General features: G+C 48.3%; 1 protein-coding gene across 1 annotated transcript; it reads right to left on the bottom strand.

Moving 5' to 3' along the window:
- Positions 1 to 5,373: 5,373 nt before the first annotated feature.
- Positions 5,374 to 12,487, bottom strand: LOC142784044 (uncharacterized). The gene has a single exon (XM_075882673.1). The coding sequence runs from the start codon at positions 12,485 to 12,487 to the stop codon at positions 6,134 to 6,136; it is 6,354 nt and encodes a 2,117-aa protein (XP_075738788.1). The 3' UTR covers positions 5,374 to 6,133.
- Between the last annotated feature and the right edge of the window lie 5,348 nt (positions 12,488 to 17,835).

Raw genomic sequence — 17,835 nt, 5'->3', positions numbered from 1 at the left:
CGTTTCTTCTTACAAGTACCTCGGTGTTATCATTTCTAACAACCTCTCATGGCAGGCTCACGTTGACTACATAACATGCAACGCTAATTGAACTCTTGGCCATTTACTTCGAAATTTTTCTCTTGCTCCAATTAACCTAAAGCTTCTCCTGTATAAATCATTAGTGCGGCCAAAACTCGAATATGCGTCCTCTATCTGGGATGCTCGTATTAACATGCTCATAGACAACATTGAATGCATTCAGAATCGCTCAGCACGTTTCATATTGTCCAATTACTTTCGAACTGCAAGTGTCACATTAATGAAGGCTCAACTCAATTTGTAAAACCTCTCAATACGACGCAAAAATTCACGTCTCTGTCTCTTTCATAAGATCTATGATCATAAGATCTCTGTCTCTTTCATACGCTCTCTGATTCACTGCTTTTTCTACCAGCCTACATATCAGCACGCAATGACCATCAATATAAGGTTAGGGTTCCCTTCTGCCATACGAACCAGCACTTCAACTCTTTCATCCCTAGAGCATGTACTGACTGGAACCACCTTCCCGCATCGATCGCTTCTATCACAGACGCCAACGCGTTCAAATCAATCATTTTTGAAAGTGCATTATAATTTATTCTAATCATGCTGTTTTGTTTTACTTCTTATTGATATTTGTTGTCCCACTCCTCTTTGTAATGCCCAGTGCTTTGAGCGTAAATAAATGAAAAGAAATGAAATGTAAAATCTGTAGTATCATCACCAGTTGAGCTGAAGGCCTTTCTCGAAGATATAGCTGAGGGCCTAAAAAGTCGCTTTACGACAATTCTCGCATACCAAGCCCAGTACCCCCATCGGGCTGAGGACTTTGAAGAGGTCACACCTGCACAACTAGTAAACGTAGTCAGAACACTACCCCATTCTGCTCCTGCTCCGGGTGGCATGACGACTTCAGTGTTAATACCAGTACCCAAAATATACCCCCTACTCGAAAATATAATCACTCACTTAGAAGCCCTTGGATTCTACCCGATTGGAGAAGGGCAAAAGTGATTCCATTATTAAAAAATCAAGTCGCTGGGTTCACCTTAGACAATATCAGGCACATTGCACTTACATTGAACCTAGTAAAACTCGTCGAAAGTATTTTATATAGACGTATAAATCGATGGATGTCAGAAAAAGTGACACTGAGCCCATGTCAAATTGGATTCAGACATGGTTGCTCCATTTGGTGGGCGCACGTTGATCTCGAAAGCAGAATTCAGCTTGCTCGATATCAAAAACATTATTCCGCTTTGGTAACCTTATATATCAGAAAAGCTTATGATAGTGTGGAGCATGTGAAACTGGTAGATTCGCTTAAGATCTTAGGACTGTCTGAATACTTTGGGGCCTAGATCAATGCTTTAGGTGATAGAGAATTTTATTGCTCGCAATATGGTGCCAAAACTTCAATACATAGGCAAACGAGAGGTTTACCGCAAGGGTAAGTATTATTGCCCTTATTATTTGATGTACTACTATGTACCAGTACCATACAGCAAGATGTACAGGGCTATGTGTATGCCGATGATAATGCATTTTTTTGCTGTGTCAGCGGACATTCACACAATGTACCTGATTCTGCAGACATACATGAATAGCCTGAAAACGTGGCTAGAGGATATCAACTTATCCCTCAATATTTAACAAAAGCACGATCATAGTTCTCGCACAAAATGCCCCAGTGCGAATTTCACTAATGTACTGGCAAGACGTCATACCTCAGGTCGAGTCAGTTAGGTACTTGGAGTAACCTTCACCGGAACACTTAACTGGAGTCCCCACATAGAAAAATGCCTGCTAAAGGAGCACGCGCCGTAAAGATGCTGCGCAAGCTCACCAACTATTGTTCCGGTTTGCGTAGAGACGCACTCGTAATGATATATTGCATGTACATTCGACCGATATTAGAGTTCGCCTGTTTTTTTTTTTTTTTTTGGCGCTCTGGCTCACAATGTTTGACCACTGCTTCTATTAGAACGCGAATCATTACGCTTATGCCTAGGTCTACCTAAATATGCTGCGAACAATATTCTATATGAAGAATACCGCCTGCCTTCTCTCATCAAAAGAATGCATATTCTAACAGTACGAACATTCCTTAAAATCTATGCATCACCTCAGAGGATGTCACAGTATGTGTTAATTAACCAGCAGACCTCATTTTGCAATCACCAATGGTCTAAATTACTGTGCCCTCACGTTATATTTACACAGAAACTTTTGCACCCCTTAAGAGTTAACCTTTGGGAAATACTTGTACTCAACACTGTAGATGATATTAGTATTGAATATATATACACTAAGAATGCAAAACAATCACCATATCAGTATATAAATACATGGTATTTTGAAAGATCATTTGGCCAATATAGAAAAATCCACTGTGATAGCCACTGATGCTTCCGTTTATGAAGAGAAGGCTGGCGTTGGAATTGTATCATCTTCTCTAGATTGGGCTTTTTCCATTCGATTACCCGACTTTACCCCTATATACCAAGCTTAGTTACTGACGATAGTCCTAGCGTTGCGTAATGTGTCCCAACATCTATCAGTGGTGATTGTTCTAACAGACTGTCTCTCTGCCTGTACTGTCTCTCTGCCTCTACCAACGTTTTCCTTAAAAACTTTCTATTCACTCATTCCTAGACATGTGCGACTCGTTCGACTAGTTTGGTTACTAGGCCATGGAGGTTTCGCTCTGAATGAGCATGCAGATCACTAGCTGTATCTTCTCTTGATTGTCCTGTTTTACCTATTTTGCATACTTCTGAATATATCACAGCAGCACGCTTTGAAAAACGCACAATGGCCAATCACTTCGAAAAAGTTCTCTTGGAAGAACAAGTGGTGTTCATCAAGAAAAAAAGAAATAGTGATTACAAGGCTGCGTTGTCGAGTCCCTTCATTGAACTTTTACCTTCACAGGTCGGGTCTGTCACAGTGACCTTTGTACTTTAACTGTAATGAGAGGAAATCTTTAGAGCACTTCTTTTTGTCATGCAGAAAATTCAAAAATCACTGAAGGAAAAGACTACTAGAAGAACCCCTACGAAAGTTGGGTTTGAACTTGACACTTCCGGCGATTCTTTCATTTGGTGAAATCGCATTTGGTTTCAGCCACAGGAGCGTTTTTACCGCTGTTATAAATTCCTTACGAGAATTTTAAAGAATGGAACGCTATACATAGCTAAATTTGGTTGTTTTATGTATACTTTTTTTTCTTTTTTGCGTGTCTATTATGTTAAACTTCGCTGGTTTTTTGTAGAAATTCAACACATTTAAATTATTACTTATATTACGTACCTTATGAATTCAACCCTTAGTTTCAAGAAGTGAATTAATTCCCCCTAGGTGGGTTGCGTCAAGTTGTTGAAGAACCAACAAACCAACTTTAAGAAATACTCGAAAAAAAAAGGGAGTCGGGAAGTTATTTTTAAAATGTGAATGAATGTGAAACATACATTCCAAATTAATCAGGCTTGGTAAACCCAGCTGTATGGTTGGCTCCAAAAAGCAGATTATCGTTATTATGTTAGCGCTGATTTTCTTGTTTTTTTTTTAATTTCTCACTCTATGGATTTTTATTTTTTTTATAATGTCTTCCTTCTTGTACATCATTTTTTTTGAGCAATCGTGCAGTCACCGTCCATAAGACACTATATGTTTTCTGGACCAAGACTCGTTCGCAAACTTTTGGTAATATGTTTAACAAAGCGTTTTAGAAGAGCAAATGAACAACCAGGCGTCACACAAAGTGAATCACATAAAGAGTGGGGGTCGTCCAATGCTCCGACACACTACAAAAGCTTGTTCTTCATCACCTATTAACTGTGGCACACACCCACTTCAGGCGGAATTCTTCATCGTCTTCAGCCACTGAATACAACACAAAATTCGTTACATGTGTTTAGCGGCTACCACGCTTCTCCGAAGAATGACGAATGATAGTATAGCTATTGCCGGCCTCCTATGCTAAAATTACGAATATTTATCAAGTAGTGGGTACTCAGCAAGTGTGCTTTTAGAATTTATGCGAAGAAAAGGCTCTGAAAGGCCCCTCTTCATGCTTTCGCTGTGACTCTGCTGGGCCCTACGCGCAGGCCTGGCTTTTTTTTTTGTCTACCGAGTTTTTTTTTCTTATTTTGTGCGATAGTGGTTACCGACACGGGCGACAGCGGCGGACAACTACAGCGTGCACGGAAACCGTGTAGTGATTTAAAAATGATTCAGAGTTTTTCGCTGGTGGCGTTATGAATGACAGTCTTATTTTTCGTATTTTGTTGGCATGCTATCTCTATGGCCTGTTCTGAGGGCAGTGCACCCAATTTTCACCGATCATAAACTAAGTATGACCTAATATGCATGCTGTCGAAATCAGACATAACCAAGGCGTTTGTAGCAGAATTTTCGTAGCTTAGTAGAATTTGTTTCACTTTGTGTCCTTTTGAAGCGAGTACAGTTCAACATAATTACTCTATGCAATGAAAGCAAATATACTGATGAACTAAGCTCTATTAGTGGACTACCTCTGGTTTCTACACGACCATTCCAGCGACTATAGGCGGTGCAACGGTACGTCGAAATGGTGGACGAGACGGTGATTTCGCGAGCGTGCACGTCAGCGTCGCAGAGCGTCAAGACGCGTTCATTGGTTCACGACTACCGAGAGACCGTGCCGGACAGACAAGGAAGCTGTTAATTTCTCAAGCAACCAACTGGGACTTGGGTTAAACTTATGAACAAAGTCAATCCTATCGATACTGAAATGCGATGGTTTTCTGCGCATATGGGACAAGTGGACGAAACTCTGGTCAACCTCAACGAGGTGACGAATGACCTGGCACGAGGACTCGCTTGCCGTGCCGGTCAGACCCGATCCGACGCCCACTATCATTCCGGGGGCTATAAAGATAATATAATCACAAAATATTATTACTTGGGGCGTAGGCGATTCCCACTGCCAAACGCAAAATTGAACACGGCTCAGGCAGTCACGCTAGGTTTACTGCAAACCGGAGCTTACCCCACTCCGTATTTTCTACATAAAGTTCTCCCTGACAGTGAAATTCAAGACTAGTGTGACGCGTGCGATGGCATCATTAAGATCAGAGACATGCTGGCGGGCTGTCCCGCGACTCTCGCCGACCCCGAAGAACAATGGCTTTACTGGCAGACGATGGTGCGAAGCGCGTCTTATCAAGACCAACTACGGGCAGTCCAGAAGGTCCATGATGACGCCACAAGGCTCGGCCTGAAGGTAGCGACGTGGACGCGGCCCGCTTCGGCCTGAAAAGACCGCGCTTCAGGACACAGTTTTTTTAATGAATTAATGAAACGCCGTATCCGCCACTATTTATTGCGAGATAGACCATAAATACACAGAAGTTGCCTTAATTGTATATAATTATCACCCACGCTTAAAAATGCGGTACGACTGATCTCGATTGAGACGGTATAAGAAAAAATAATGTTCTAACGAACACAACTATACCACGTGGATACTGAAGGTCACATATACCACCTCGTTCATTGTTTGCAGATTTATATTATCGTTTACGTATACCTATAACGAAAAAAGCACCTCTGTTATCAACTACGACAACTACTAGCCTGCCTCAAACATTGCACAGAATATTCTCGGTAGGTTATTACTATTGCTACAAAAGACTAACCGAGATCTACTTCAATTGTTTTCGTGGACGTAACGAACGGGATATAAAAAGGCGACACTAACTAGTTGAGAACGATAAGCCGTAAGCAAAGTGAATACCCGTTGAAGTCGATGTATTGTGCGTGTTTCAGCGGTTCACAATTCACTGAATCGTGAATTACCAAGCGAATGCGAAGAGAGACGTTCCCGTTACAAAACGCAGCTATACGATAAGACTCGTCATCGTAGCCTTCACACGCTCCCGCATGCAACCACTCAAGGCTATCGAATACAAAGGCAGCAGAGCCCTGTCAGAGCGTCCGTATTTAACCCAGGGCTCCCTGGCCGTCACTTTCACAGTCCACAATATACAGAGATAGTGTCGAGGATCAAGAAGCGAGGATCAAGAAGATCACTGGCGCGGGATAATTGCGAAATGTCGTCGCATCCTCAGATTGCGTCGCCGTCACTTTCCTGATCAATCCACGTCATTTTGGCAGCGGACCTCCGGCGTCTAAAATCGAGCATGCAATCCAGACCCGCCATAGGAGCTCCGGGACTACACTTGAACGCCTCGGCGAACTGGCTGAGGTGCTTCAGGGGCACGTTAACCGCCTGCTTCGCCGAAATCCTACCATGATGGAAGGCCGGGTCCCTCGACTCACAGTTGTCTAGCGCGAAGTAGATGAAAAACAGTTGGTGTGCCGTCACGTCCGGAAGGTTTTCGAGCCGGAGGTCAAGCCTCCAAATCCGGCGGATGGGTAGCAGCTGGTCGAAGGCATTGACCGCCATCAGGAGCGCCGTCGTGCGGTCCAGAATTGCGCGCGCCGACAGGAGAGCTCCCGGATCAAGGGCCTGTTCTCTAATGCAATCGAGTATCTCGGCCAGCCGGTGGCCGTAATCTTCGGCGAAGCTGAGGGGTGCCTCGCGCTCGTACGAGTTTTCGTGCAGGAACTGCGCCAGGGCACGGTAAAAGCGCACCGCAACGCGGGCTAGCTGGAAGATGAAGATGGAGCTTCCGGTTGGCACCGAGTCGTTGAATATCGCAGCCGGTACGTGAACCATTTGGAAGTCGCGACGGAAGGAGGCCTCGACGGACAGGTCCGTGTGCCCCGAGCCCCAGACGCGGTTTCTCAGTCGGTGTCCTCGCATCGACAGGCCTCGGAGAGTCTTGTATTGCCTCTGCTTAGAGACGTTCCAGAAGACTAGGATTGGGTTTGATCCCGCGGGAGTGAGGCCGCGAGCGCAGTCCAGCTTCATCGAGGGGCCGACTTGAATGGTCGATCGCCTCTTGAGCCTGTAGCGTACTAGAAGCGCCGATAGCTCGCCGATCCAGGGTAGGTCGGTGACACGCTTGAGGAACACCATTTCCAGTTGGTCGAGCCACTCCCTAGTGACGACGTCACGGCCCTCTGAGTGGCGCCACATGCCGATGGCCTTGGCGACGCAGTCCGGCAGCACCTGGTCTATGAGCCAAGTGCAAAGGAAAGGCGTGTCTGCTGCGACGTCACCGAGCGTGTGTCCGAGGACGGTGTCCGCGAAGAGGTTTCGCAGGCTTCGCATGTCGTGAGACAAGAATGGCGCGAGGTGAATGATCACGAGGAATCCGAAATAGTTGACGGTGTCCTCGAACGGGAAAGAGCGCAGGATGCCGTGTATGTCTCGTTGAAAGTACGCCTCAGACCGCAGAAGCACGTTGGTCTCGCTTGTAAGCTGTCTGGGCATGTCAGAGAGCAGGACGGTCAGGAATGCACGCAGTCCTTCGCTCAGTTTGTCGAACCGAACGACGAGCTCGTCTTCGCCGTTGCGACTCAAGCTCTTCACGTTCGCGAAAGCAGATCGCACCATAAACAGGCGCTGCGCGAAGTCGCCAACGACCGATGCTTTCAGCTCACCCACGACCTCAGCGACGGCTTGATTGAAGAGCTCGGCCGCGTCGCCCTTCGCGTGGTCCGCTTCGGATAAAAGAAAGCGAGGCAGTTCGAGTGTCACCACGGTCTCATCGAGGTTGTCCGGATTAACGCTGACGCCAACTCGCGATATCGTCGCCAGGTCGAAATCGCGCGCTAGTTCTGCCGCGAAACGCCACACGGCCACCTCGCCGTCGTGCAGTGCATCGCCACGGGGCCATGATGTGATGGACCACTTGGAGAACAGACTATTCAGGCTTTCCGCTGCTGGTGGAATGCTCGCTATGCGATCAACGCAGTCACTGTGCAGCTCCGCTGCCACTCCTATGTCATGTCTACTCTTGGCGCTTTTGAGCTGGTCTAACAGATGGCGCGTAAGCGCCATTTGAATCATGGTGTCCTGGGATACGAGGGATCCCGTGGATGTCGAGCGTGCCGGATGCTGCGACACCCAGGTGGTGCAAACGTGGTCGTAAAAGTCGTCGCATGGACTTGTGGTGGCGCTAAGAAGGGTACCTATGTATTGGCCCTCTCGTTTGCAGTAGCTGGATGTGCAATAGTAGGGCTCGAGTGGCTTGGTCGTGGTCCGGGGAGAAGGCCGCGTCCGGTGCTTTCTGGTAGATCTGCTGCTGGAACCCGTGTGGCCGGTGCCCTTGCTCGTAGCGGTCGAAGTGGAATCCGATTTCGGTCTGATGATGCAGGTGTAGTATGCGGCGAGCGCGCAGACGATCAGTATCAGCATCGCGAAGATGGCGAAAGCCAAACAGTAGCACGCGTACCCGCCAGCGTAGCCCACCTGTTCGGTCGCTTTCTTGCCACCATGCAGCCGTCGCTTCTCTGAAGCCCTGGTGGAGTGTGACCTCTTCCTCGACGTCCCGTGCCTCTTGCGATGCTTCGTGCGCCGGCTCCTTTTTGCGTGGGACCTCGATTTCCTGCCACTGCTCCGGGGTGATCTGCTTTTCCCCCTGCTTCTCTTGCCTCTGTGTCGCTTCCGACGTCTTCCGTGCCTCGAATGCCTACCGTGCTTGCGCCTCGAGTGTCGGCTGCTTTTGGATTTTCTGCTGCTTCGGCTTCTGGATTTCCTTCCGTCTCGGCTTCGAGATCGCTTGCTTCTCTTGGTACCTTTGGACACCCTCATCTCTGACCACCTCTCGGGACTTACGCTCTCCCGACTTCGTTTCGAACTCCCACCAACTTCGGGGCTCTCTTCTGACTTTCTGGACTTCCTGTTGCTTTTGCTTCTAGACTTGCCTTTCCTGCGCCCTTTCCCGCGTCTTTTTCTGCTCTTGCCGTGGCGGCTCCTGGACTTCTTGCTTGCCCTCGACTCCGATCGCTCCTCGGTGCTTATGGCGCCTTCGGGAGACTTCCTGTCGGGGCTCTTGCTATCACGCTTCTCGACCAGATCTCCTCCTCCAGCCTGGGTGCGCCCCTCCTTCGACTTGCTTCTAGACCCAACGCGGCGAGATCGCATGCTTTCTCGACTACGTCGTGATTTGTGCCTCTTTCTGGACTTCTTCCGAAGCTTTTTCGATCCGCTGGAAACGTGGAAGCTCGCTGTGGGGCTTAGGGAGTCGTCTCCGTCGAATTTTTTGCCTCTGGACTTCCTACTCTTGGACCGGCTCCTTTGTTTCGACCTCATCGAGCTGTGGCTTTGCGTTGGTGATCCGTCTCCTTTTCCCTTCTTCGTTCGGTGTTGAGATTTGGCACTCGGAGTCGGAGAACGCTTTTCCACGTGCGCGTACTGCGTAGGGTCCGGGTAACGTGACATCGTGTCCGTCGGTGAGCTCACCGCGCCAGCCAGGCCTTCTGGACTGGCCACTTCATGAGGGCTCATTTCTTTTTCGCGCTTTCGTTTGCTTCGGTGCCTGTCACGGTGGTGCTTGCGGCCTTTGCGTTCTCCGTGGTCCGGTCGATGTCTCCGCCGCCTTTCGTGGTCCCTCTCATCCCCGCGGCTCTTTCGATTTCTGCTTTCGCCCTTCCCGTGGTGGTGACTCTTTCCTCGTCGTCTTCTCTTCGAAGAGGAGCGTTCGCGTTCCCCGTGTCTCTTCCTCGACGATTGGCGATCTCTTTTGTGGGCCCCGTTACCTGAGAAGTCGGAGGACATTGCCGATGGACTGCGCGTCGTCGACAAGACTCGCGGTGAAGGTGGGCCGCTCGAGTCATGCAGATACGTCGTGCTCCATATCAGCGGCACGCCAGCGACGCTCGGAATCTCGGAGGTACGCCACTCGAACACGTAGGCTCCCGTACCGTCACCGCGTGCTGGAGCACCTATTGGACTGTATTTTTTCTTCTTGCGTCCGTGTCTTTCGCGTCTTTGTTTGTTGCGTCCTCCTGAGCTTGTCTTGCCTGGTTTTCGGCTACTACGCGATCTTTCCCCACTCCCGTGGTGCCTGTGCTCTGAATCGTGTCGTCCATGCCCCGAACCGTGATGTCTGTACTCCGAGCCGTGCTCTGAGCCATGTTGTCTGTGCCCGTGGAGTTTGCACTCCGACCCATAATGTTTATGCTCGGAACCATGCTCCGAGCCACGCTTCGAGCTACGGTGCTTGTGCTCCCAGCCATGCTCCGGGCTATGGTATTGGTGCTCCAAGCCATGATCTGAGCCATGAAGTCGATGCTCTGAGCCATGCTCTGATGCGTGATGACTGTGCTTCAAGCCATGATGTTTATGTTTCGAGCCGTGCTTCGACTTGGGCTTGTGGCTACGCTTCGACCTTGACTTTCTGTGTGAAGTCTTGACGTGCGACTCTTTCGCGGGAGTTGAGGGGCTGGTCTCTGCTGGCGGAGATAATTCTCCCTCATGTCGCTGTCCGAGGCGAGATCGTTTGCTCTTCCTGTCATGCCCGGGCTTTGCGCCGCGTTTAGACTTTTCCCGGTGGCTCCTATGCTTCGACCTCGACTTCCGGTGCGATGTCTTCTCGCGTGCTTTTTTTCTTGACTCTCCCGCAGTACTTGGGGAATCGTCCATTCTGGGATGAGCTCTTAGTTCCGATCTCGTCTCTTGATTGATGAGGGGACTTGTGTCGGTGCCGTCCGCCGGAGACGCCCTTCTGTCCTGTGACGCAGGCGACAAAGGAGACGGAGGGGACCCCGGTGACACAGGCGATGCGGGAGAGGTGGCTTCCACGCTGCGAGGGGAAATCGAGCTCTCGTATGCATGGGTGACTCGACTCGTCGTTGACTCGCGCCACTGGTTGGAGTTGAAGCGGTGTTTGCTGGGCCGCGTCAGCTCGGGACGAGGCAGGGCGCCGCGAGTGAACGGTACCATGGCGATCTCGAAGCTGAACTCGCGGGATGCCATAGGGCTGCCAACCTCGTAGGTCGAGCCATCGGGCTCATCGAAAATATCGGCACTGTCCTCCGTCTTGTCTTTGCGTTTCCTTTCCTCTCCATTGGATGCACGTGAGCTGCGTTTCCTGTCTCCCCGTCCACCTCGTTCATGGTTGTGTCTCTTGCTGAAAGACTTGGACTTACGTGCCCTTGCGTCACCGTCGTCTTGCCTGTTGTCTCTATGTTTCTTGCTTTCTTTTGATTTCTTCTTGCCGTGGCCTCGTTTACCGGGACTCTCGTGAGCGGTAGTCACTACTGTCACTGTGTGGCAGAGCGGAATTGCAGCTTTGCTGCCATGAACGCCACAAGCAGGTGGTAGAGATTGTTGACGACGTTGTCTCTGAACGTCTCCGCGACCATCTGCAAATGAAAAGCCCGTGAAAGAAAACTCTGTCGTGGTATTGTCGAGCGGAAAAGAGCCTTGAACTTGTTCCACTTTTTCAGCTTTCAATTCGGCGCATTTGCTGACAGCTTGAGACCTTCGCGACCATCCTTCGTGTGCAGCGACTGGGTCAGCGGCGACGTTCTGAGAGATTTTGGAAGAACGTTGCATCGCTGTTTGAATCGGTAGACGTTCTGCTGTTAGCGGGAGGATTTTATTGACGACCCCGATACCACGTCCCGTCTGTCTTGATACGTAGCCGTGTGGCTTCCGCTTTCGGCTGGATTCACCTATCGCTGTCGCTTCTTCAGGGCTGGAGGCTTCTGGCTTCGGTACTCGCCCGTATGATGGCCTTCCGATTATCTTGCCAAGGAATGTCCCTAGACTGGACGTGACGCCTCGTAGAAGCGACGTCTTTGGGCGCTCATCGTCCTCTGACTTCACCGTAGACGACTCACCGAGCCGTTCACCGCAATCACGACCACACGTAGCCCCCAGTTCTCCCGACAACTTGCTTTCACTGGTCTTTAGAGCTGGTCGACCCCGAGAGGATCTTCTGGTTGACACGCCAGACGGTTTCTTTCTCGTTGGTTCTTCCAGTGATCGCCGCTTTATAAGTGGCTCTGTAGGTAACGTTCTTGTTTCCGACGTCTCGTCTGCTATCGGTGTAGACGTCATCGCCGCTTCTGCACTTGCTGACGAAGAAGAGGCGTCTAGGAGAAGCGTCATGGATTTGACCTTGTCACCTCCTCCCGAGACTGTCGATGGTGCCGGGTCGACGCACGTTGGGCTTTTAGAGTTGACCTGCCGGGCCCGACTCAAGCTGGAATCCCAGCTTGCCAAGAACTCTGGAGGCTTGCGCTCCAATCGGCTAGCCTTCTCGACGTCCCGCGTTCTCCACACCTGCTTTTGTCGATGACCTAGCTGAAATGTGCTGGTCAATGGTGAAGCGCTGGCGCAGTTTGGTGTAGAGCGGGTAGACTTGCTGAAAGCTCGTCCTGATGACTCAGGTCTGTGACCATCGCTAACGGAGCTCTTCTGGGGCTGGGCTGGTAACCGGGTCGTGCCCGACGCCGTAGCGTAGCTCACTGCTGGTCCTTTTCTTTCTTGTCCACCATCACGGCTGTCCATGTCAGGTGCAGGTTCAGTGGGTAGGTCTCCTGGACGTTCTAGATCCATGGTGTCGTCAACTGAACGCGACCCTACCCTGTGTTAGAGGTTCGAGGACGATTATGAGCTGTCGCCTTGCGCGTTCCGATGCACGTGGCTTGTGACGAGGCGTGTCACGCGCGAATGTTGTTGATGATGATAGGCAAAGTGGCTGTGGCACACGCCTGCAAACAGGCAGGAATCTAGCCAGACATCATAACGGTTAACCGGGCAAGTTGGTGTGCTTTCATCTCAAACGAATAAAACAGTCCGACAGAAAACAAGGATGAGATGGAGAACGACAGACACCAGTACGCCTACATGCATCACCTGCATGTATGGCTCGCGTCCACTCTGGGGTTTCACCAGCGCTGTTGTGACCTTGTCCTTGTTCACCTTAAACTTTGGCTCGAACCCACTGTGGGGGATCGGTAAAGAGGGCAGTGGTCTCATAAAATGTTATGGAATGTTTTTTTTAATGCTGGCGTCTCTTGCTTCTTTTCTTGCAACCATTGATTTTTTCGAAAGGAGAGGACGTGCAAATCCTTCACTATTCGAGAAAAATATCTATTGAATGCGAAGTATTTCTTGGCGTACTGCTGGCACTTTAAGCGTTTAAATATATCTATCTATCTATCTATCTATCTATCTATCTATCTATCTAATCTACGCCCGTGTGCGCTTGAGATCGCCAAGTTAACTTGGGGTCGACCAAAGTTAATATGGGAGGGTGAGAGGATTCGACGGGTATGTATGACCGGTCATGATACGACTGACGTGAAAACTCCGTCGCTTACGTCGTCTAACTCATTTCTCCAGACACCCGTGGCTTATTACCCATATAACACGGGCCCTGGTGTGCGGGTATGCGCCACAGGCGATTGACAGTTTATATCTGCTCAGGGAAAGGCGAGGACAGACATTGGTAACTTTAATGCGCGAGAGTTAAGAAAAAACTGACATCGGCATCGTTTACCCGACGCATGCAAAGAAAATGAATCGGAGTCCCAGCAGGAATCGAACCCAATCATTCTGCATGGCAATTAAGTATTCTGCCACAGAGCCACGTCAGATCTCGAAACCGCTTCGGAAAAATACCCTATGCAGGCGTAATGTTGGGGGAACGTCAATTTCAGTTGCAGTGCTGGCTATCTAATTTTAAAAAATGCATACTTACGCCTATGAGAAAGAGGTCATGTCGGCTTATCGTCAGATGTGTACTTTGGCGGTGCGCTCACGTAGCTGGTTTACGTATACTATTCAGTGCTAAACCATCTTCGCAAGCACAATTAAGCGCTACATATGAGCTTACTGCTTCTGGGTTTGTTAATACCCATGTTCCTGTTGCCTTTTGGCATGTCTATGTAACTGCAAACGACTGCTTATATGAGATGCGTGTTCAACATATTTCCCTGCGTATAATGTTTGTACAAATATTTAGCGCCATTTTTGTAACGTTTCGCTCAATAAGAAATGCAACCCAGTCACATCGCCTTCGTATGCTTCGCATAACATCCATTTCCACTATACTTGGGATCTGCCTGATTTTGTAAAATTTATTCCCGACAAAACAACCCCTGTCTTCAATCAATCGGTGGAGGGGGGACAGCTTTTCCTGCCTGGCTACTTGAAACTATCAGTACGTAAACAAGAGAAAAGTGGTGTTTGAAGCTCTATAGATGAAAACATAAACAAAATAAAAGAACAATGTATCCATTATACCAGTCAATAGATAACGCTAATGTTCGAATAAAGACAATATATAGAAAGTGTAATTCGCATCTCGAAACTGCAGCGACCATATCAGTGCCTTTATAAATACTATAAATACTTCTTTATAGATGAAAGGTGCTGTTTTACTTTTTGTTTTTGCTTTTTAAGTTGCTGCTGCTGATGATCGTATACAGAAACATTTAAAAAAAGAAGTTGCTACGCCGGTAGAGGTCTAATTTAATGCACTGCTCCTGAGAAGTCGGGAGTGTCAAGTCATATAATGTATAATGGTTCCTTAATTGATTAAGAGTATCAGGACAGGAAATGTTCGTCGGTAGGGAACCGCTTTTTAGTCAGAAATCATTGTTAGCGTTCTTAAAAGAAATTCATAGTTTTCATATCATACAACCGGGCATTGCGTAGCGCAGCCTCTCCAGAGAGGTTTTTGCTGCGGTGGCTACACAGGAAAGCACTTGCCTCACGGCCCTTGGACGCAAGGGTACGAACGAGTGAGGTACTTGTGCTAATGCCATACATGTCCACCATCGTTTTTGATTATCACCAACTTTCGTCACCTATTCACACCACACACACCTTTCACGGCATGGTCATGACTTTATTACTTGTATGGTTTTACCCGCCTTACCGCGAGGAATTTTATGGCCCTTATACAGCCGCTTGTCACAATCATTGTCCATATTTTTAGTTTGATGAGCTGGCGCTCTTTGGCCGTGAAATGGCCCTTGCACCACAAAACATCAAACATCATCATCAGTATCAGGACAGGACGAAATAATTATGAACTAACCTCTTAAAAGGTTGTTTCATCGAATGTATAGTCTCTGAATGTGCACCTACTTGAGACGATATATAAACTGCTCTGTACTTGCCATGCTAAGTGTCTGCCGTGTTGGCATGTTCCGCTTTTTGGACATTACGAGATAATTACAAATCGTCAAGGTATTCGAAAGATCTTGTGCTAGGATGGTCGTGACTCATTGCCGGGGGAACCAGCTGCCATTTCATATTGAATTTGGTGCTTGGCCGCTGACGCGAAGGTCGTCGGTTCGATTCCCGGCAGCTGCCGTGGCGGCCGAATTTCACCCTCCGCTGCGGTGGGCTCCGAAATTAAATTCTCCGAAATGCATCTGAAATTCTCTCTCGTATTGCGGATTTGAGACACGGGACCCCAACAGTCTTTTTTTCTTATTATGCGCTCGTGCATTCAACTGGGCACAACCTGTGTTTTACTGTATCAAATATCTTGGGCCATTTCTGTTTTATTTTAAATGTGATTTTTTTGTATGCTAAGCGAGAATGGGTCGAACAATTCGATCATTATGCGGATTTATGGAAGCCTGCTGGATTTAAGGGTTGAGCAAGTTGGTTCGTTGAGCAAAAAAAAAAAAGGTGAAAACAGCGCCGAACTTCTGTCACTGTCTGTCTTTTTTCTTTGTGTTCATTTGAAATTCAGTTCCTTTATTTGTTATTGAAGCCCACCGTATCGTACGAATAAGAGTGCATGTTATCCGATTCTAGATTTTGGGAATGACGATATTCTGCCGTTCTCCGGAGAGCACTGAATACCACCTAATCTGACATGGAGAACCGATACTGTCGAAGGATGTCGCACCTTTAGAAGCACTCCTAGAGTAACTGTATACGGTCCCTACATATACAGTTACTCTAAGCACTCTCATGCGTGACGTCGCTGCTGCAGCGTGAGAGGGAGAAATAAGAGAGGAGAGGGTGTGTCGCGTAGCGGTATATGGAGGTTTGTGTAGCGGTGTGTTTTGACTATGTTTGCTTTTAGGGTAACATTTTAGGGCCACAAACGGGTGTTAAGGACATGCTAGTAAAAATAAAGAAAGGTGATTCCACGTATTATCGAACGAAGCATATAGCTAGCCGACCTTTTAAATTTCTTTCAAAATTTTATATATTGTTGCCTGATTGTGGAAAGAAGAGATGTGAAATCGGGTTTGCTGTAAAAAGATTGAAGTACGGTGCCGGTGTGGAAGGAGTGCCCGATCGGCAGCTGCCGGCGACCGTTCTTATATATGCGCGGTTTTCCACAGTAAACGAATAAAGTCGAACAGGTGGAGTTCCACGCTTGATGATTGATATGTCGGGTTTTAACGTCCCAAAATCGCCATACGATTATGAGAGACGCCGTATAATGGAGGACTCCGAAAATTTCTCTACCCGGGGTTCTTTAACGTGCACCCAAATCTGAGCATACGGGCCTACAACATTCCCGCCTCCATCGGAAATGCTGCCGCCGCAGCCGGGATTTGATCCCGCGACCTGCGGGTCAGCAGCCGAGTACCTCAGCCACTAGACCACCACGGCGGGGCGGAGTTCCACGCTTACCCGCTCTGCTGTTTTTTTTTCTTTCAATTTTGGCGATGAATTACACAAAATATGTGAAAGCTTCGTACCTAAACTTGTGTGTTTAGCTAAATATGAGCGTACTTGCGCTTGCGTTCATATATATTTAGATGCTTTGCGTTGTGTAGATTTTTCGATCAAAATTCTCACATTCGACCTAAGAAATTTTTTTTTGCCTTGCGTGACAGTTTAGTTGCGAGGCAGGATCCACGCGATAACCTAAACTTGTAAAGATTGATTAACTTTGGCTTTCCTGATTGGTACGTACAAGCCGTTTTCCCATTGGTGAAGACGTAAAGATTGATTAATTTTGGCTTTCCTGATTGGTCCGTACAAGCCGTTTTCCGATTCGTGAACAGCGGTGGTCTTTCACGTGGTCCACGTACCCGTGGACGCTGCGAAATCCCATTTAAGCAGCGGCACAGGTTACTTTCGGGTGAGTGGACTCGGGGGGGGGGGGGGGGTCAACAGCGCATGCTCACCACCACTGACAACGGCACCAGTCATGCGAGCCGAGGCCTATGCCATCATTTTCTCAGTTTTATATTTGTGATTCTGAGTGCAGTGTAAATTCCAGTTATGATAGATAAATAAACCGACAATAAGTGCTCCCCAAAGTCATCGTATCGACTTGTCATCGCCTGTCTGTGCGTACTTGCTCCCATGCTTCTTCGTCACCGGTGATCTTCAGGTGTGTCTTGCTTAGGCACCCGAAACTTCGCTATACAGTATATAAAGTTTTGAAAGGAATTCAAACTAGCCGTGCTTTGTTTGATCTTACGTGGAATCACTCAGAGGAAGAAACAGCCATACATACATGCCACCTCCCCCACCATCATTAGGGCATGTAGCGCTTAGGCAAGACAACGGCTGCCCATTTATAGTGACAGGCTGGATTCTATGAGAAGGCAAAAGCGCGACAGGAAGCAGATTAAAAAGTTCGCTTATATAACGTAGCAGCAGCAGCATAGAACCGGGTTGAATAACGGAAAATGGCAACGGCCTTTAAGGCAACGCTTTAAGATAAGCCAGGCTGATTATGATAACGATGATGATGCTCTTGGAGAGCAAAGGGAGGCAGGCGAAAATTTCAACGCACTGTCACCCCCTCCCCCAGCTTCACTCTAGGCGCGTACTATAAGACTATAAATTCTGCAGACAGGAACATATCAGGCACTGCGCCGTGCTCCCGGCCGGGCTGCAGAAGTAAGGTGCCTTTCTCTTCTTCTAACCACTGCCCCCCCCCCCCTAAGGAACATACAATGACGCGCTGA

This window comes from Rhipicephalus microplus, chromosome 2 (assembly GCF_043290135.1).
Source record: "Rhipicephalus microplus isolate Deutch F79 chromosome 2, USDA_Rmic, whole genome shotgun sequence".
NCBI lineage: Eukaryota > Metazoa > Arthropoda > Arachnida > Ixodida > Ixodidae > Rhipicephalus > Rhipicephalus microplus.
Note: the sequence above shows the minus strand (reverse complement) of the source record. Positions and strands in the feature narration are given on the sequence as shown.